The sequence below is a fragment of the Myripristis murdjan genome, chromosome 18, assembly GCF_902150065.1.
Source record: "Myripristis murdjan chromosome 18, fMyrMur1.1, whole genome shotgun sequence".
Classification (NCBI taxonomy): domain Eukaryota; kingdom Metazoa; phylum Chordata; class Actinopteri; order Holocentriformes; family Holocentridae; genus Myripristis; species Myripristis murdjan.
In genome coordinates this window covers 10,825,835-10,845,128 of record NC_043997.1, presented here as the reverse complement: position 1 = coordinate 10,845,128, position 19,294 = coordinate 10,825,835, and the positions used below count along the sequence as shown (strand labels likewise).

Genomic DNA, 19,294 nt, shown 5'->3' with positions numbered 1-19,294 from the left:
CTTCCTCGCTACTAAATATTCCACAATTAACTGTTAGTGGTACTATAACAAAGTAGAAGCGATTGGGAACGACAGCAACTCAGCCACGGAGTGGTAGGCCACATAAAATCACAGAGCGGGGTCAGCGGATGCTGAGACGCATAGTGCGCAGAGGACGCCAACTTTCTGCAGAGTCAATAGCTTGAGACCTTTAAACTTCATGTGATCTTCAGATTAGCTCAAGAACAGAGCTTCATGGAATGGGTTTCCATGGCCGAGCAGCTGCATCCAAGCCTTACATCACCAAGCACAATGCAAAGCATCGGATGCAGCGGTGTAAAGCACGCCACCACTGGACTCTAGAGCAGTGGACACGTGTTCTCTGCAGTGACGAGTCACGCTTCTCCGTCTGGCAATCTGATGGACGAGTCTGGGTTTGGTGGTTGCCAAGAGAACGGTACTTGTCTGACTGCATTGTGCCAAGTGTAAAGTTTGGTGGAGGGGGGATTATGGTGTGGGGTTGTTTTTCGGACGTTGGGCTCGGCCCCTTAGTTCCAGTGAAAGGAACTCTTAATGCTTCAGCATACAAAGACATTTTGGACAATTTCATGCTCCCAACTTTGTGGGAACAGTTTGGAGATGGCCCTTCCTGTTCCAACACGAATGCGCACCAGTGCACAAAGCAAGGTCCATAAAGACATGGATAAGCGAGTTTGGTGTGGAAGAACTTGACTGGCCTGCACAGAGTCCTGACCTCAACCCGAGAGAACACCTTTGGGATGAATTAGAGCGGAGACTGCGAGCCAGGCCTTCTTGTCCAACATCAGTGTTTGACCTCACAAATGCACTTCTGGAAGAATGGTCAAAAATTCCCATAAACACACTCCTAAACCTTGTGGAATGCCTTCCTAGAAGAGTTGAAGCTGTTCTAGCTGCAAAGGATGGGCCTACATCATATTAAATCCTATGGTTTAAGAATGGGATGTCACTCATGTTCATATGTGTGTGAAGGCAGCCGAGCGAATACTTTTGGCAATATAGTGTATGTCCTCCGCCCCTTCTTCCTATTTGTTTTCTTTCTTCACACTTGCATATGAATGCATAGAAGGGATATAACACTTCCATGCAATCTCTACATGTTTTGAACATAGGGAACAGGCTCTGTTAACACTTGTAGAAATGTAACAGCACACAGTTGACCCTGCAGATTTCTAAATAAAAAAGATCTATATGAACTATATATGAGATAATAATGAAAAATATATTGTTTTGTGTAATTTTCAAATATTTCTTGCATGTAGCAACTACAATATAAAAATATTATAACACTCCACAGAGCATCTCGGAGTGACTTTGCACTTCCTGAGTAACCTTAATTCTGGATCAGTAGATACTACATTTGATTTTTGTTGTACATGCTACCTCATTATAGTGTGACGATTTGAAAAAAGGAGAATTGACGATTTAGCACTTAAAACACCGTCAGTTCAACATATGCACTTACATGTGGAGGTGAAGCCTGGTGTTCCTGTCTCATGTCAGTTAATACCTCAAAAACAAATTTTAGTGTTTCCAGGCCTTGTAATGCCTTCCTGTGCCCTGTTTTCAGGAGGAAAAGGAAGGGAAAAGGGGCCAAAGGGAGAGCCAGATCTGGTGGCCGTGGACACCAGAGGGTCTCTAAGCCGCAGGGAAAAGCTCCCCAACCAAGCCCCACCTGCTCTTCCTCAACAAAACTACCAATCATAGAGGACAATAAGCCAGAACAGGCAGATGAACCTGTTGGAGAGGGCACTTCGCCTAATGAAGGGACAGAGGACACTCAGCCAAGGAAAGACAGTGCAGGTATAGTTTTCCTTCATTCATGTGGTGTGAAGATCATTGGGTGCAGGAGTTTCCCACCAGGAAGTACCACCCGAATGTTTCTAGATGTAGCTCAGGGATTCTAGATGCCCATCGTCGTTCATATCACAAGTTGTCTGATAGTGTTCAATTTTTCCTTGGTATTTACATTACTATCCTTTGGAATAGCTGGGGATTTCTCGCTCAATTATCATTAGCTTGATTGATGATGTTAACGTTGGACTTTTCCAATCATGAGCACAGGAACGCAAACTCCGGGTTGTGATGTGAGAACCTCGTACACCCAATAAATCAAACATCATGTGAATGCCCACTATTACATGTACCCTAACCCTTTATACTTGGCTATATTTTATGGATTTATTGGCTTTCATACATTCCCCGGAGCAAATTGATTTGCAAAGATGTTTGTTTTGCTGCTTAAAATATTTTGTCCCTCTGATAACCCTTGCGCCTCTCAACAGAGACCGAACCAGATTCTTTGCCTGTCTGCACTGGCCAGTCAGGCACATCTTTATTTAACCACTCCAAAGAGGACGCTGAGTCAGAGACACATGACCAATCAAATGGCCTTTCGTCTAAAGAGCCTCCCTTATTAAGGGAATTGGAGACAGAGCTTCTCCAGTCAGGGAAGTTCATGTTGACAGGTGAGTTTAGGCCTGGTATGTCAGACTACCCTGCAGAGATGTTGGAAAATATATGCATGTGTTTCAGCTTGATATGTGCTTGTCTTTAGAGTGGATTTACAGTTTGTCTTCATACTATGTGATTTGCCCAATGGTGCCAAAAATGTGCCAAAAAAATTCAAACAAATTTCAAAAATTTCATGCACATTTTTCAGACTCTATTAGCCCTTTTCAACTGCCAAGTATTATGCAACTCCAAACCCTTGAAATTCTGCGATTGGCTTTTGTTGAAGGCCATGAAGTGCATCAATACACCTTTCCTTTCTTATAGCCAAGGCGAGCTCCAGCTGAATTTCTTTTTCCCCAAATGCCAGTAAGGGCATGCATATCCTCGTTTGTCCAACTTGCTGTTTGCCATTGTCTTGACATTTGTCTTCCTAGTTTGTTGTTTGACGCTGGCTGCATTTCTGTTGTAGCCCCCTAGTGACTCCACATGTTTCCAGAAATGTCGTCATGTCAGTGCTTGACTGATCAAAACTGATGCTTAAAAAACCAAAGCTAAGCTGAAATTTGGTTCAGGGAAATTCAACCAGAACTGTGTCATAGACTGTGGAAACACTTCCAAACCCATGAAATATGTACCATGTTGTGATACACCTTTCCTAGTTTCTGCAGTTGAAAATGGTTATATGTCACTGTCTTAAAGGAGGAACCTCCACCACCAAGACTGACGTTTTAACAGAAGCCCAACATATTAGCAAACTGATGTACTGGTCTGACCCTAGTCTCAACATGTCAAAACTTTCCTTATCTCCTTCTTTCAATACTTAACTCAGCCTTTTTCCCCCTATTTGTCAATCCCTACTCCCTCTCACTCCTCCAACCACAGGTACAGTAGACAGGTTGGGACGTGCTCTTGTTGTCACGGAGACGCATGCACCTGAAGAGGGTTACTGTGAGGAGGAGATGGCCCAGGTCCTGGCCAGCTACCACAGAATCACCCGGTGAGACTCTATCCTCGAACTCCAGTCAGGACATGAATTCTGAAATACGTTGTGGTATTTTACGTTTTTAATATTTTGTTTTGAGGAGCATACAGTGCACAATGGAGCTTACAGTGAGAGGAGCAGACAGTGTATATTCATTCCTGTCATACCACACACAAGCTATGGCTCCATATCTTAAAATTTGCAGTATGCTTATTGTCTCATATTTCCATGTTTTTGTTTCCCTGTGTTACCTGTTGCACCACTCAGACACAAACCTGTTTGGTGACATTTGTCTTGGCTTGATTTGACTTGACATTCTGATGTCTCTGTCAGATAGGTGTAGGTTGCCATTTGGGATAACTGCCAAGAATTTTAACCAACCACAACCAGAGAGGAGAAATTCAGTTTACATCTCGGAGCTTGCCAGCTTACCTGGCGCAGTTTGATTAGGATTTAGCCTGTCTCTCTGGCACTCCCAGCTTGTGGAAACAGATACTTCTATTCTAAGAAGTTCTCAAAGTTCTAATTTAAGGTCACTGAAAGACACATCACCCATAAATAAAGCGATGTAAAGTGATCACTCTCTAAAAACTACAATTTTCTGGAATGATTCATTTTTCAAGAGTAGGCATTTCTCATTTTTGAACAAAACCTTTTCTTCTCAAATACTGTTTGGTCCAGGTTTGGCCTCGTGCTAATCCTAACTCAACTCTCCCTGTCCTTCCACCTCTCTTCTTCCTTCCTCCTCAGGCCTCTAGCCAAAGAGAAAGGTCTGACAGTGTTAATGGACAGCAGACGGTCTCCACCCTCAGCTCTCAGTCTCTCTGCACTTAAATTGTTCCAGGTGAGGCAGAAAAAGCCTGTTTGCCAAATTTACTAAATGTTTGTATGCTTTAGTTTACCTGCAGATGTGACCAAGTAGCTTGAGAGGCTGTTTTTCCCATCAAGGAAAGATTGTGACTGAGGTTTCTGTGTACGTGTGTGTGTGTGTGTGTGTGTGTGTGTGTGTGTGACTGTGTTCCAGGTGCTGGTTCCTGGTGGTTTGGGATCTGTTCTGATTTTGGTGGAGGAGCAGCAGGAGTCCACCTCTCCTAATCTGGACGGAGTCGAGGTGACCTCATTTACAAACCACATTTGCATTTTAACCGTTCCCTTATGGACCAACGCAAACATAGATTAGTTCATTTCTTCTTAGTTTAGTTGGCTTTAATTAGCTAATTTATTTATTTGCAAATATAAGGGTTAAAATGCAAACTCTGCAAGGGAGATAGAAAAACCCAGAAGGGCTTATAAAAACAGCTCATCTAATCAAAAACAAGAACAAAAAAAAAAAAAAAAAATCAAGATAATGAACTCGTTCCATGTGTTCAGGAAAGCACTAACCAAAAGGAAGTCCCCTGAAAATCCTTTGTCTCTCATTTAATGAAGAGAGGAAGTGAAAACTGGGTGCAAGAGCAAATAACATTTTGATAAAACCCGTTTGCACCTTGCTCAGTGCATGTCAGGCGCTCTTAACCTGGAGCACATATTCACGTGGTGCTTGAATCTAAATAACCTTGATTTCCATATATTTGGCAGATCCAGAGTTTGCAAATAACCCCCATTTTGCGGTAATTCAGCTCATTGCTTCGCATTGATTGGCAGATTACTCCTCAAGCCTGGAGTTATTTTCAGACACAACATCGGTTTTCATGCCATGGGGGTTTATTATTATAGCCTTGCCATATGCCCGTTAATAAAGTGCATCTCTAATCAGGATACGCAGCAAACTGTGTCTCTCTGTGGCATTAAAAGCACAAGACCATTGTTTATACATAGAAGCATTAATTGTACATACATTTTTGGCACCTGTGACAAAATAATCAACTAAGCATTATTTGACAGGTGTTTTGAAATCAGAGGAATCATTTTTTTTTTCTTTAATCCAAACTAGTATTGCGGTGTGTAAAGCCTGATGAAAGCTGGGTAACAGAGTAATTGGCTCTGAAGATATATATAAATCATATACACATGCATATGTGTGCTTTGATCAACCAGAATCAGAAATACTTTATTGATCCCTGAGGGAAAATTGTGTCAGTTGCAGTTGTTCAAATTCTCAACAGAAAACTACATATAAGAATTAGTGAAATCAAATAGAAATAGAAATAACTATGTACATTAAAAAAAAATTATAGAAGTATTTGCATTATGTAAAAATATGGATATGTGGGTAAACATAACAAACAAGAGCAATAACACAATAAGAATGAAAGAATGAATATATGACTGTATACGCACATTCATATTATAATATATCCATTATATCTGTGATATTCAATTGTTCAAGTTATAAATGAGTGCATATTAAAGCTGTATGACGTGGTAAAAAAGTCATGCTGCAACTATTTTGACTTTGAAATTTTCATTTGGTTTGTTTATCCAGACAAATAAAATAGAATGAAAGAATAGCATAAAATAGAATAAAATAAAATTGGCAGGGAAATTGTGAAGAAGAACTGCCTAAAAATTTTGAAAAGTCTTTAAAGGTTTGAAAAGTGGCATTCTCCAGGAAGCATATCACTGGGAATAATTTCAGCAATTAAGTATGCACAAATTGTGTGTGTCTACCAATAATATTACATGAAGTAAAAGAAAAAAATAAAACATGATATTGCATAACACTTTGACAACAATGCATCCCATTAATACCCATCTCTTACACAAGTATAATGAATTAGTCATAGTCATAAGACTCCCACTTAAAAAGTGGCAGTTTGTGAGTGTCTTATGACTATGACTATGTGCTTTCATTTATAATGATACGCTGTCACATTCAACCTGTATCAAAAAATTGCAGCCGCTGCAATTTGGTTACTGCACATATCCATAATGCAATTTTTGATACAATTTTCGATTAATTTTGCCACCCTAGTGCATTCACTCCATTTGCAGTGGCCAGAATAATCCCAGATATCTTGAATATCCCAAATATGCTCTGTGGGTTACACACTGACATGCAAACACCATCGCCCATTGATTGGTGGGTTAGGCGAACAGTTGAACAGCTGACACCAATGAACTCAGAAAATTCTTCATAAATACCCTCATATGAAAAAACAGTTATGCTCTATAAACACCATATCCCCCATTAATATCCATGTAAATGCACTCATTGTCTGTCTGTGCTCGTCCTGTGATGGACTGGCGACCTTTCCAGGATGTTTCCCTGCCTTCCGCGCAATGCACTCTGGGAAAGACACTCTTTAAACAAGCAGACTGACTGAGTGAAGTTGGACGTCCAGCCAAGCAGCTGTTTTCAGTCATATAGTGAAGCGTATGTTTTATGTTTGGAAGAAGAGTTCCAAGCACACAGATTTTATGTGTTATGAGCTCAACTGAAACAAGGAAATTGGATGAATGGTGGATTTTTTCTTTTTCTTTTTTTTTTTGGAATGAATGAATGATATGTTTTTGAAATATACTGTGTTTAGGTTGAGAGACTTTGCAATTTTTCAAGATATGGATATACAGGATGTGACTGTTGGGGGAAAAAAGCTTTGTTAATTCTGTTTTAACTTTTGAGAATTTAATAGGAGAGGTTACATTCTCAGATGTCAGCAGCATTCCCTTTACTTTGCCCTTGTTTGCGCTGTTGTCTCATACTTTTTCTGTCTTCCTCTCCCGTCCTGTCCCGTCCAGGTCCACACGGTGCGAGGAACCGGGGTCCTGCAGCAATATGTGGACAAGCAGCAGCTGCCCAGAGAGATGGATGGAGAGTTCAGCCACTCTCATGCAGACTGGCTGGCCTTCAGACTGGTGAGAGGAGAGCGGGGACAGAGGAGGGACAGTGGGAACCATCAAGTGTCTTAGGCTCTGTCTCCACCTGGTATTAAAATGCGTCTTTGGTGGACAGCTGTCAGTCGGTGCATTCATGCCTGGCATTAACATGTGTCTCCAACTGCGTCTCACCTGCCCGCTTGTGATCGAATCTCACTTTCTCGCTCTATATTCAAATGAACACATATCATTTCAGAGAGGGAGAGATTTTTCTAGTCCTTCTTCCATGCAAAACTAAAACTAAAATGGCATTTAACAGGCAGATATTTAACAAATGGGGACGTCCTCGCTCACTCCAGCCTCGTTTTAATGCGGCTGTCAATCACTGAAGATGCATTTCACATCTGTTACAGGCTCATCCCGATCACGTTCACGCTCAGATTATTTAATTATTCCGGCGAGTCTGGAGGGAGGGTCGGGTTCTCCGCTGAGGTGGATAAATCAACCTGTAATATTTCCGTGGTATTCCTGTAGTAACTGCAATGTGCAAAACACACAGCCACTGTAATATTTCTGTAGTATTCTATATAGTATCGCTGTCACGTCTAGGGTTAGAGAGGATGTGTTCAATCCACAAAATTTAAGAACTGCCGCCACATCCGAATTGCATATGGAAGAAAAAACCCTGCATGTTGTCGATACATATTTTAGAGACCCCCCAAATTTCTTGCATCATGTTTTAGGGGAGTTCGTGTCTTATTAAGGGGAGTTTTTACTCATTTACCAGCTGCTTTATAGTTGACCTGCAGTCCAGTTTGCATTTGATCCATCAGCTGACAGTTGAGCTGCTGGGTAGAGTCACATGAGATATTTTCTCTGTTGGAAAAATGATAGTGGACAAGACAGATGAAGTCAGGTGAGTAGGCGGTCCTTCAATGCGTCCTCGGACACATGTCTGCGTTCACCTCTAATGCGATGTGGACAAAAGCGTCTCAGGCCACCTCCGAATGCGTCCCAAGATCCGATCAGTACAGACGCATTGCTGCTGTTTACACCTGTACTCAAAAGGTGTCAGCTTGTGTTGGGATTTCTCAGGACAGTTGTTAATACCAGGTGGGAACAAGGCCTTAATGTAACAGATGTGCTTTGGAACGATTAAAAAAATAATATCAATTTCATGCATCTGTCATGGTTTTAGTTGTAGTACAGATTGCGGTGTTGAAAACGCTGTTGTTTGGATACTCTTTCATAATGTTTAAACTCAGGATGCCACAAGAGTCAGTGCTTATGCACCAAGTAAATACCCAGATTTTGAAAACAACACCAGTGCTAGTATTTTTTTACATTTGTGGTATCAATGCAACCTGACGCCTCACCCTGTAATCAGTGTTGTTATTCTAATGTAGCCTTTTCCTGCATGTTTAAATGCCAAAACACTTACAGTGTGAGTCATGCTCACAGGAGTGTAAATCCACATGACAGCACGTGATCACGCCATTGTTGTCAGCTGTTGCTACAGCGGGACCTTTCATAGAGCTCCTCTAATTAGAATTCAGTATTTTTGATCTTTAATTACAGAGCGCTTCTCAAAATTCACATTACAAAGTGCTTTACAAAGGCAGTAAAAAAACAAGATAAATAAAACAAGTCATAAACTCATGTCAGGTTTAAGCTACAGTTTGAGGGATAAAAAAAAAACAATAAAAGACAGAAAAAACAAAATTCAAACTCAGGAAAGGTTTTAAGAAAGGACTTTGGGGCCTCGGCGCCCGAACTGCAAACGCTCTGTCCCCTTTAGTTTTCAACCGGGCCACAGGAACAGACAACAGACCGCTGCCTGGGGATCTCAAAATACCAGCCAGCAAGTACTAAAGGGTCAGGGATATCGCAGGGAGAGAGGCCATGAGGAACCTTAAAAGTAATCAGTAAGATCTTAAAATCTATTTGAGAACATACTGGGAGCCAGTGTGTAAAGAGGCTAAAACAGGAGAGGTGTGATCACGTCTCTTGGTTGTGTTTAAAAGCCTGGCAGCTGAGTTTGGCACAGTCTGGAAACGGCCAACCGGTTTTTGGTTCAGGCGGGTAAAAACGGGCGCCTCTATGTAGGACAACACGTGTTTTTGAGAGGAAATTCCCACGTTTGTCCAGTGTAGACGATCATTTCCCTGCTCTGGTGGTTAAAAGACCGCAGGAGCTCTGAGTGAACACACAGAAAACACAGAAGGCAGGTGAAAAGAGAGCGAAGGTGAGAGGGAGGAAGGTGAAAATGCATGGAAAGAGATTATTGAGGGATTATGCTGGAGATGCATAATGAAGACTGTGTGTGTGTGTGTGTGTGTGTGTAAACAGGGGAAGATAAGAGTCATGACGATTGTTTAGAGCTCTTATGGCTTCTTCTTAGACAGTTTATGCGTGGGCCATGATCAGTTTGTCCAAACAATTTTTTTTTTTCTTTCTCTATGACCTTTCTCATGCACTTTGCTGCATAGGAAAAAGGAAAAAAAAACTGACCAGGAAAAGAAAATATTTCATACAGTTTCAGTGCTGCGTTCCACTTGTCTGCAAAATGAAGACTCTTTTTCCAAAATGTCTACACCCATTTTTAATTAGATCTAGGAAGTGCACTGTTTGACAAGAGCTAATCTCTAAATCATGATCCCTTCCCCTGTTCTGTCCTCTTTTCTCCCCTCCAGAGCCTGGAGAGTCTGACAGAGCGTTGTGAGAGCGCCCTCTCGCTACTAGGAGAGGCACTGCAGTCCATGGACAGTGAGCCGATGCCAGACACTATCACGGTACAGTTAGACTGCAGGAATCTGACGTGACCTGCTTTCTGCGCTTCATGTATCAGCTTATCAACCAGAAAGATGTTGTTTTAAAATTGAGCTGTAGCTTATCTGCTGATGACACACATTCTTTTTATGCCTCTGAGGCTGTGCGTTGAAGACATAAAAGACACTGACGACATTTCCAAACAATTCTGGGCCTGAACAAACAAACAAAAAAAAAAAACCCTTACCTTTAGCCTTAAGAGGAAAAACAAAAAAACAAAAATGAGTCTCAAGAACAGTTCTTATGTGAAATATTTAATCTTTCTTCTTATGCTTCTTCTTAGGAAAAAACACTATTCTCAAAATGAGAGTTCAGGAATTTGCTCTTTATTTTTTCATAACTTCAAGACAGCCCTTTTCTTTAAATTCTTGCAGTAGTACAGCAAAATCTCTAATTTCATGCATTTAAACAAGTCCTCATAGTTTACCTTACACATTTATTGTGAAGTTTTATTTGGTAGAACTATATTGTGTCTGTTGAAATTAAGGAATCTTGTTTAAATCTTATTAGACACTTATTTTAGTAATCCTAGGTTTCTGCTACCTGAGAGACGAAATTAGTATTATTTTATTCAAGGAAATTTTTAATTCAAGTCTCCCAGCCTCACTGAAGTTCATTAGCCATAATTTATCCAGTTCCTATTATGGGAAACTGTTAAGTAGGGAAATTCATAAGACATGAGATCAAGGAAGGATACAAGAATACAAGAACATGAATTTTGCCCCTGTATCAAAAATTATAAATACTATTTGAATGAGTTGCATCTTTTTTTTTTTTTTTTGCAATGAATTTTGGGGCTTCCCATTGGTTCTGTGGCCTTCTTTATGTACAACAGGGGCATCAGAAATGCATGACTCTTAGTTCATATCGTCATGATGACATGGGATCATTCATCTTAACCAACAGAATAACCAAAACAAACATAAATAACCACGGCTCTCTTCTTCAGGCTGTCCCTCTAAGCATCGACAAACACAGACAGCTCATGAAGAGCGTCCTTGCCGACCAGCGGCTGACTGAACTGCAGCAGAGGGGCGGGGCTTGGCTGGCAGGATTGACCAATAGCACATCTGGATTGGCGCAGAAGTCTCCCGACTGCAGGTGCTGCAGAGTACAGAATTTTTACACTACGTCTTTTATACTACGTTGAGTATAATAAGTAGATACGACAACTTCAGAGCTGCTGTAAACTTTATTTATTTTGAGCTAGGCTAATGACTCCCATAGATTTTAAGTCTTTATGCTAAGCTACCTAGTGCAGTCAAGCTCTTCAACTCTGCCTTACTGACTACCTATAGTGCCTCAGCCTCTTTGGTCTTCATTGTATTTTACTTCTCTGTAATTTATTTATTTTATTGATTTTACTTATTTATTTATTTTACTGCACTTTTTAGTCTGTTTTTAATGTGGTTTTACTGTTTTATTGTGTTATGTGTGGCTGTTTTGTGTGCCGCTATGGCATTGCAATTTCCCTGCGGGGATTAATAAAGTTTCTATCTATCTATCTATCTATCTATCTATCTAAAACAAAATGCTATCCATAGGAACCAAACCACTGGATGTACACAGGTTAAGGGGTATTTTGCTCAAATCATTGGCGTATTCCTTTAATATCAACTTTGTACCTCTCAGGGTTAAGCTTGATACAAAGTTGATACAAAGTTGAATATTAGCATGGGAAAGTCCAAACAAAGTGTTACCACATTGAATTGTGTTACATGCCTTTGAGCTCCCTTTTATCACCGTGTTTCATCAATTTCCATCTTCTTGCTGCTTTTGATGCCCAATCCACCAGTCAAAGGAATTCTTTGTCGAGGAGTCCACCCGATGAATTCAAAAATAGGCTATAATAATATCAGACAATTAGTTGTCATGGTCAGTAAATGCATTATCTCTTATGTGTGGTCAAAAGGACGATTGTGAAAGGACATGGCAAAAAGTGAATGATAGCATTCAGTATCTGTCTTATAATACTGAAATGCAATAATGATAGCACCATGGAACTGTAGACTGGAGGAAGTTTTAGGACTTTACTTGCATTAATTAGCAATACTTGTGTGTGTGTGTGTGTGTGTGGCTAATCATAAGCTTTACTAATTATGTTAAAAAGGTTGAGTATTACTGAAATCTGCTTGAGACTGATAGGCTTGGTGAAGTTGAAATATTGAAGACATGACATGGACAGCAATTTTAATTGGGCAAATGGAAATAGCCAGTCATGCAGACACTGTGTCTCAGACACACACACACACATACTCCATGATACAAAAGCAGCCTGTTCCTGTGGGGTAGAGAAAGGCTCTGTGCTTTAGCTTGTAACCTCGGCTGTGCCTCGCCAGCTCTCCCTGTCTATAAAAAGTTGCTTCAGTTTAGATCAATTATGGGTTAAAAATAGTCTTGACGCTGAAAACGGAGTCGTTTGTTTTCACCGAAAATGCAAGCCAGCTGCTGAAGCGAAAAGGAATGTAAACTTAGCACTGAATGGGGGGGACAGGGCAGTGCGTGCCCTCGCTCATTTGTGCCTAACAGCACAGAGCAGCTTGCCGAGACTGTCTGTTATCTCGTCTAAATGCTGCTTTTCCCTTCCTCTTGTCATCCAGTTGTTTGAGTTTTGGCACGTCCTCTGGAAGCATCCAGCCAAATAGAAGCAGGAGCAAAACATTTTTTTTTTCTTTTTGCCAGCCAGTTTGTCTGTAAAGCTTTTTATTTTCCATAATTGCATCCTTTCTGCCAGTCAAAACAGGCATTTTTTTTTTTGGCTAAAGCAAGATCTTGGCATTTCTCAAGCTAACAATTTCTCACTTGTGTTCCTTGATTTTCCATTGCCGTTCAACTCTCTGACCTCTGACCCCTCAGGGCTGCACTCTCTGCGACCTCTAAACTCTACGACAGTGTGGACGACGCCCTCCATCGGCTCGTCCGTGTGTCCAACCAGAGGGGTCGAGACCTGGAGGCTCTGGGACGGCTTTCAGGACTGGTGGACAAACTGGAGAAGGTGAGGAAGGAAGAGGACGAGGAGCATGGCTGTTCAAATATTCAGAGGCTCACAAACACTTATTCTCCTGTCAAATAATTCCTCAAAGCATCAGCCTCTTTTAGAAATAGGCAGATCCAACGTTTCATAAACAGTGTGATGAGTCAGTGCAAGGCATAAAACAGAACATATTATGCATATTACATGAAGTTTCCAGCAGTGCATTGGTCCATTGAACTGTGCAGGATAGTAGGATGGGTTGATATGGACAAAAAAATCAAATATCACTATGCCTTTAACAAAATACCTTGATATCTGTGTCGTGGCAATATGGTTAGGATGATTATTGGTGCTTTCAGAAGATATTTGCCCCCAAGAGATTTTTGATAAACAGTAATTTGTAATGTGGGTTTACTGACCGCGGCACTTAAGCTATATTGTTATATTAAGATATCCAAAATCCCACATGACGTCTAGCCTTGCATCATAATATGGATTATGGTATTGATACTGCATACTGGGCAGAATGAGATGTGTGATATAGGTCATGAACATCTTCTACGTCAGCTGTTTCTGTCTCCCTCCTGCGAAAATTTCTCCTCGCTCATTGCTCCGTCCTTCACGCCTTCCACGTATTCCTCCCCCCCTCCACCTCCCCCCAACTCCCCCAACTCCCTCATCTCTCCTCAATCCCAGTGTGATAAGGAGATTGAGCAGGTTCACGCTCAGCTGGAAGACTACAAGGATCCCCCTCTGTCCCTCAGCAGACTCTCTCTCAAACAGCAGAAGTTCAAGACGTTCAGAGAGACGGCCAATGTGAGTGACAGTTTCCACCTTTTTTTATTTTTTTTATTTTTTATTTTTTTACCATACTTGCACTGTATAGAATTGTGTGCATTCATGTAAACTGTTTTAGGGTGGATTTTTCCTTTAAATACATCTGTTTGCACATGAAACTTTGGGTTATTGTTTTTTCCACTGCTTAAATTCTGATTTCGCCCATGGATTTAAATTTCCCCTTGGGAAGCTTCAAAGTTAGAATAAAATCCATATTGCACAACAGTGTTACATGCATAATCTGTATCTGCTGCTTGCAAAGCTTCGTTGAAGTTTCATCACACTTGCACGAAGAGAAATATTCAAACCCAACATGTCATTGTTTTATTGCAGCAGTACATCAAATAGAAAATTTCCAGATGTCTTGTGCATCACTTTATACACATGTCCCTGTAATTCAGCAGGACGTGTTTGGTATCTTTGGAAACCTTGGGATCTCCGCTAGAATTTAAAATAAAGTTCTGTGGGTTCGAACAAAGCTCGGCTGCATAGCATGCATTTGTAATGACAAGTCCATCGAAGGGACTGCCACAGCTGAAGATGCTCAAGTTCTTCAAAAAGTAATTTATAGTCCCATGTAGCAAAACATTTCAGGTCTTGCAGGGCTAGCGAGGCTGAATTTGCATGAAGTGAGACAAAGGGAGATGTAAAACGGCCTCTACATAAACAATGCTCTTTAAAGAAATATGCAAGAAAACAATGATTTGCCTATCCACAGTCTCCTTGTTCCATTTTAAGAATTTCCCCGTGATGATATGTCAGTGAAGGCGGTGTTTCAAAATAGAAAATAACTCACAGCCACACTAACAGAGCAGCATTTTTATTGTGCCCTGCAAAAAAAACAGCTATATGTGATGTAGCTTGCATTTCTGGGCCTATTTTGTTGTTTGGCGGCGTATTTTTCTTATTCCTGTGGATAACTGGCTGAATGAAGACAACATAATGAGGATAATTCCAGCGCAGCAGTTCTGATTTCCTCTTCCAGTTTAGATTTCCTAAGTGGAGGCCCCTATGGTGAGCACGGCAGGATCTTTCCGGGCCAAAACTTTATAAAGGATCTTCTTGAATCTTTCAGGAGCTCCACAGCGAGACTCTGTCAGTGCTCAGTGACTTGGAGGGCTGGTGTGAGCTGGACTGGGAAGGCCTGGTCGAGGTCCAGATCAGACTCCCCCCGGTCAGGGAGAAACTTCGAGACATGTCCCACTGTCTGTCCGACTGCTGGACCACCCTGGACAACACACAGAGGCTGCTGTCCACACTGACCGAGGTAACACAGGAGAATTACAGTTGCCCTATTAATTTGGTGGTTCTCAAGATTAATTGACATCTCATAAAGTTTGTTTTTACTGATTCGACTCCAAAGCCAAATATTTTCAGGGCAGTCCAGTTTCCTGGAAAACCCGTGATGCCTAAACCTTTCCTGAAAAAAAAAAAAAAAAAATCCCATTTGGGTTCTTCAGAGAGAAAAAAATTGTAAGAAATTAAAGCAAATGTGGATTTTGGAACATCTGACCTTTTCAGTTAAACCAATGATTGATTTGATTAAACCCTAATTAAAGCAGCCAAGAAAAGAATTTGACCTGCACTTTTTATGGCCGCAAATTGTTTGCTGTTTCAGTACCTAACTGGCAGAAAAGTATTTAACTAGTTGGCTCATTATGTGAATATGAAGTTAGTTAAAAGTAGTTACTGGTTACTGGAAAGTTACTGGAAAATGTAAACTACTGGTTTCATTTCAGGCAGTGCAACTTCTGCCTATCACCTTTCAAAACGCTGCCAAGGACAAATAGTCAACTCATTTTCTCTTCTCCCCTTTTCCTGCTCTTGTTCTCAGGCCACCCAGTGGTGCGACGCCGTCTCCTCCACCTCGTCCTCCCCATCCTCCTCCTCCTCTACCTCTCCTCTTGCCTCCCTCCCACCCATCCCTCCGTCCCGTTTCCAGGACGCTCGCTCCCTGGCCATTGAGCTGGGTGGCGGGGCGCTCCTGGACCTCTGGACCCAGACGGTGGAGCGCTACCAGCGGACCGTGGCGCAGGTCAAGCCCCGGTTCCTGCAGGCGGAACGGGGACAGAACCAGGGCCAGGGGAAGGCCAAGACCCCCTCAGCCAGCAGCCTGTGGGACCTGATGGGGCCCGAGGGAGACGGGGACTGGGGGCTGGGGGCTGGAGGAGGGGAGGGCGGGCTGCAGTCCTGGGGCTCTCTGGCGTCACTGTTCAGGCCGCAGACCTGCTCCACGCTGAAGATCGGAGAGGAGAAAGGAAACAAGAAAGATGGAGCAGGGGGAGTTAGTGGAGGAGCGGGTGGAGCCGGAGGGGGGAAGTTCCTGCAGAATCTGTTGAATCCTGCAAAGAAGAGTGTAAGTTGATGCTTTGTTTTGATATTGAGTACTTCACATTTATATTCCATTCTGCTCTGTTCTGCCCCATTGAATGTGACAGACATAAGAGAGTTAGTGTCTGTCCTAGCAAATTTGATGCTTTCCAAAAGAAATAATCACGCTGACACACTGTTGTCTTTTCAACAAATCTGTAGAAGGGATATGGATTTTTGAATATTTTATGTTTTGGTTCCGCCAGCTTACTGCAAAACCATTCTTGTCAAGGTGGAAAAACCTCAGAAACATTTTTTTCCATGGGACAGTAAAACTCAAGTAAAAACACTAAAGCCCATACTAATGTATTTTAAATCGTCCTCCTCACTCTCCAGCCCACGGAGACCCCGCTCCCACCCAAGCCACCCAGGAAGCGCCACCCAAGCTTTGACCTGCAGGCCCTGCTGGCCCCCCGCAGAGGCACTGCCACCCCCAAACCTGTGGAGTCCCCCGTGGGTGCAGCGAGCCGCAACTCCCCGCTGTCCTGGCTGGGGCGTCGGGCGGTAGCGGACCCGGTCATTACGGCGAGCATGGCAGCAGCTGTCCCGGGATGGGGCAGCGGTGGTGGAGGAGGAGGAGGAGGGGGAGGAGGAGTGTTGATCCGGGGAGTGGAGGTCAGCAGCAAGGAGGTGGTGGACCACACGGGGTCGCCGCGGCAACACGTGCTGCTTGGCAGGTCCGAGAGGGAGACGGGCGGGGAGAGGACGGGTGCCACGGCGCAGAGGTGTGTGAAAAAGCTTGTGTCTATTTGTATTTCCACTGCCCCAGTACAGGCATGTTATATGCAGGCATACATATAGGGGATTCAATATATGGCATGCATGTGCATATTAAATACTTGAAACATATTTGAATTTGGCACATTTTTTCAAATATGAACATATTTTTCTAGGGGCATATACAGTATGTTAATAGATTAGACTTCTGAATAGGGTGCCTTTTTCACTCTTGATTTTGTTGCCCTCAAGCACATATTTGTCTTTGTGTATGCATGTGAGAGAGTGTGTGTGAGAGAAAATGTTAAGAAAATAGTCTCATTTGGCTATGAGCCTGAGAACCAGAGCCACAATACGAGCTAGATCAAGAGCAGGCCAAGCAGAGATGAAAGGGATAAGTGGTTTCATCATTATTTTCTGCCATTTAAGTATAATTGAAGTCCGTTTTCAGAATGATTTTATCAGTCAGGATGCAATCGCAGATAATTTTATCATTACTGACTGTTTGATCTCTGTCCGTTCCCTCTGTCTTCTGCACCATTTCCTCCCCCCCCTCCCACACGCGCCTTTGTTTCTTTCTTGCCAATTTGCTCATGGATTTTCTTACCCTCCCCCTCGCTCCCTCTTCCTCTCCTCTCGCCTTGCCTCCCACCTCAGTAAGCTGTACCTGCTCTGGTGCAGGATACTGAGCTCAGAGAGGCAGTACGTGGCCGTCCTGAAGGGCGTGGAGGAGACCTACCTTCCCCTGCTGGACCTCCCGGACACGCCGGCCTCCATCAGGGGGAAGGAGGACACTCTCTTCCCCAACTGGGCCAGCCTCAGCACCTTCCACTCACAGTACCTCCTCCCCGCCATGGAGGGGGCACTCCTGCAGAGCCTGCTGCAACAGGACTGCTTCAGCAAATATGTAAGATGATGTGAATGTTCAGCGCTCAACATGTAGCCTCAGTTTAGGGAAACACTGACTTTGTTTACGGCTAAACTGTGATATTTATGAGCTGAATTTGAACAAAATCACAATTTCTACCGGCCATATAAAAGTTCGAATAAATCTCTTTCTGTTTTTCACTCAGCTACTAAGATTTGACGATTGATCAGATGAAAGGAATAAAATGATTATACCATAAATTTCATCCCCACTTTTCTCTCTCTCTTTACACGAATGCACACGCACATGTTCATACAGCGTGAGAAGTTCCTCCAGTATTCCCACTACATCAGGACTAAACCAGAACTGGACTCTCCGCTGGTCACACAGGCTGCTGACTACTTTAAGGTAAGACCCTTCACATTACTGCAATTTGATGAAAACCTTGTATCTCCATAACCTCATCTTGTGTGTCAGGTCAAAACGTTCCCGGCATTGAGTCTTTCCAGATGTTTTCCAGACTTTCCTCTCACGTCCAGCCACTGTCTAAACTCCTCAGTCAGTACATGTACATGCATACTTATTTTTCACTGTTATTTCGAATATGCCAATATTCCGAATTTTGGGAATATGCCCATATTACTCAGGTTTTAGGTGCATCGTCTGGTCATGTATACAGCACATTTGAACTATGTGTCTCATTTGGGGTTTCACCACAGTTTGCGACACAAGACCTAAATCGGAATATCCAAACAGAAATGCTGTTCGCATCAAATAAAAGTATTGTCACATTCAGAATAATTGTGAAAAATTGCATGTAAACATACTGATTGATGAACATACAGAATTTTACAGTGTAATTTTAAAAGATTGTTTTCTAAAAGATCGCATGTGCACTGCAAAATTTTCATTTGACGATACACTTTTCCACTGCTAAAAAGTAAAACACATCAGAGGCTAAGCAAGCATAGAATGTAAAAAATAGATGTAAAATGTAAAGCAGATCCCTAAAATGTCAATGGGAGAGCATAACAAAAGACTGCTTCAAACACATCAGAAGCTAAAGCAATTAAAGTTTGCTTTGTTCTATACAGTGGCGGCAATTAAAAATGAGCTGTATACAGTGAAACTAATTACATGTTTAATGTACACCAGAAAAGCTAATTAAAGAAGGATTATAAGGAAAGCAATTTCAGCTTGCAAGATACAATTAACTTAAATTAATACAATGACAGCATCACTGGATCATAAGATTACTAAGGGAACTTTACGAGGATATGACAGTGGCCAAGATCTGTGATGAAGCTCCACTCAAGTCCAGCATAAAGGAGCATTGCCAGCAAATGACCACAAGGAGGCACTACAACCCAATGTCACTGAGCGTATTGGAAACAGCTTGAACATATTCTGGATTATGGTTTCAAGAGGGATTATGGTTATTGTGATGGCGATAGATGTGAAAATGGCACTCAAGCTGACGATGATG

General features: G+C 42.2%; 1 protein-coding gene across 1 annotated transcript in view; it reads left to right on the top strand.

Annotated features, from left to right (window-relative positions):
* arhgef40 (Rho guanine nucleotide exchange factor (GEF) 40) overlaps positions 1-19,294 on the top strand; it is a 57,115-nt gene that overhangs the window by 20,884 nt on the left and 16,937 nt on the right. The window contains exons 6-20 of the mRNA XM_030076765.1: positions 1,589-1,821; positions 2,304-2,486; positions 3,355-3,469; positions 4,205-4,298; positions 4,479-4,565; positions 7,136-7,252; positions 9,907-10,005; positions 10,992-11,143; positions 12,899-13,037; positions 13,713-13,832; positions 14,929-15,120; positions 15,688-16,209; positions 16,560-16,948; positions 17,598-17,847; positions 18,127-18,216. Coding sequence (XP_029932625.1) covers positions 1,589-1,821; positions 2,304-2,486; positions 3,355-3,469; positions 4,205-4,298; positions 4,479-4,565; positions 7,136-7,252; positions 9,907-10,005; positions 10,992-11,143; positions 12,899-13,037; positions 13,713-13,832; positions 14,929-15,120; positions 15,688-16,209; positions 16,560-16,948; positions 17,598-17,847; positions 18,127-18,216 — 2,782 coding nt within the window. The remainder of the gene's footprint in view (positions 1-1,588; positions 1,822-2,303; positions 2,487-3,354; positions 3,470-4,204; positions 4,299-4,478; positions 4,566-7,135; positions 7,253-9,906; positions 10,006-10,991; positions 11,144-12,898; positions 13,038-13,712; positions 13,833-14,928; positions 15,121-15,687; positions 16,210-16,559; positions 16,949-17,597; positions 17,848-18,126; positions 18,217-19,294) is intronic.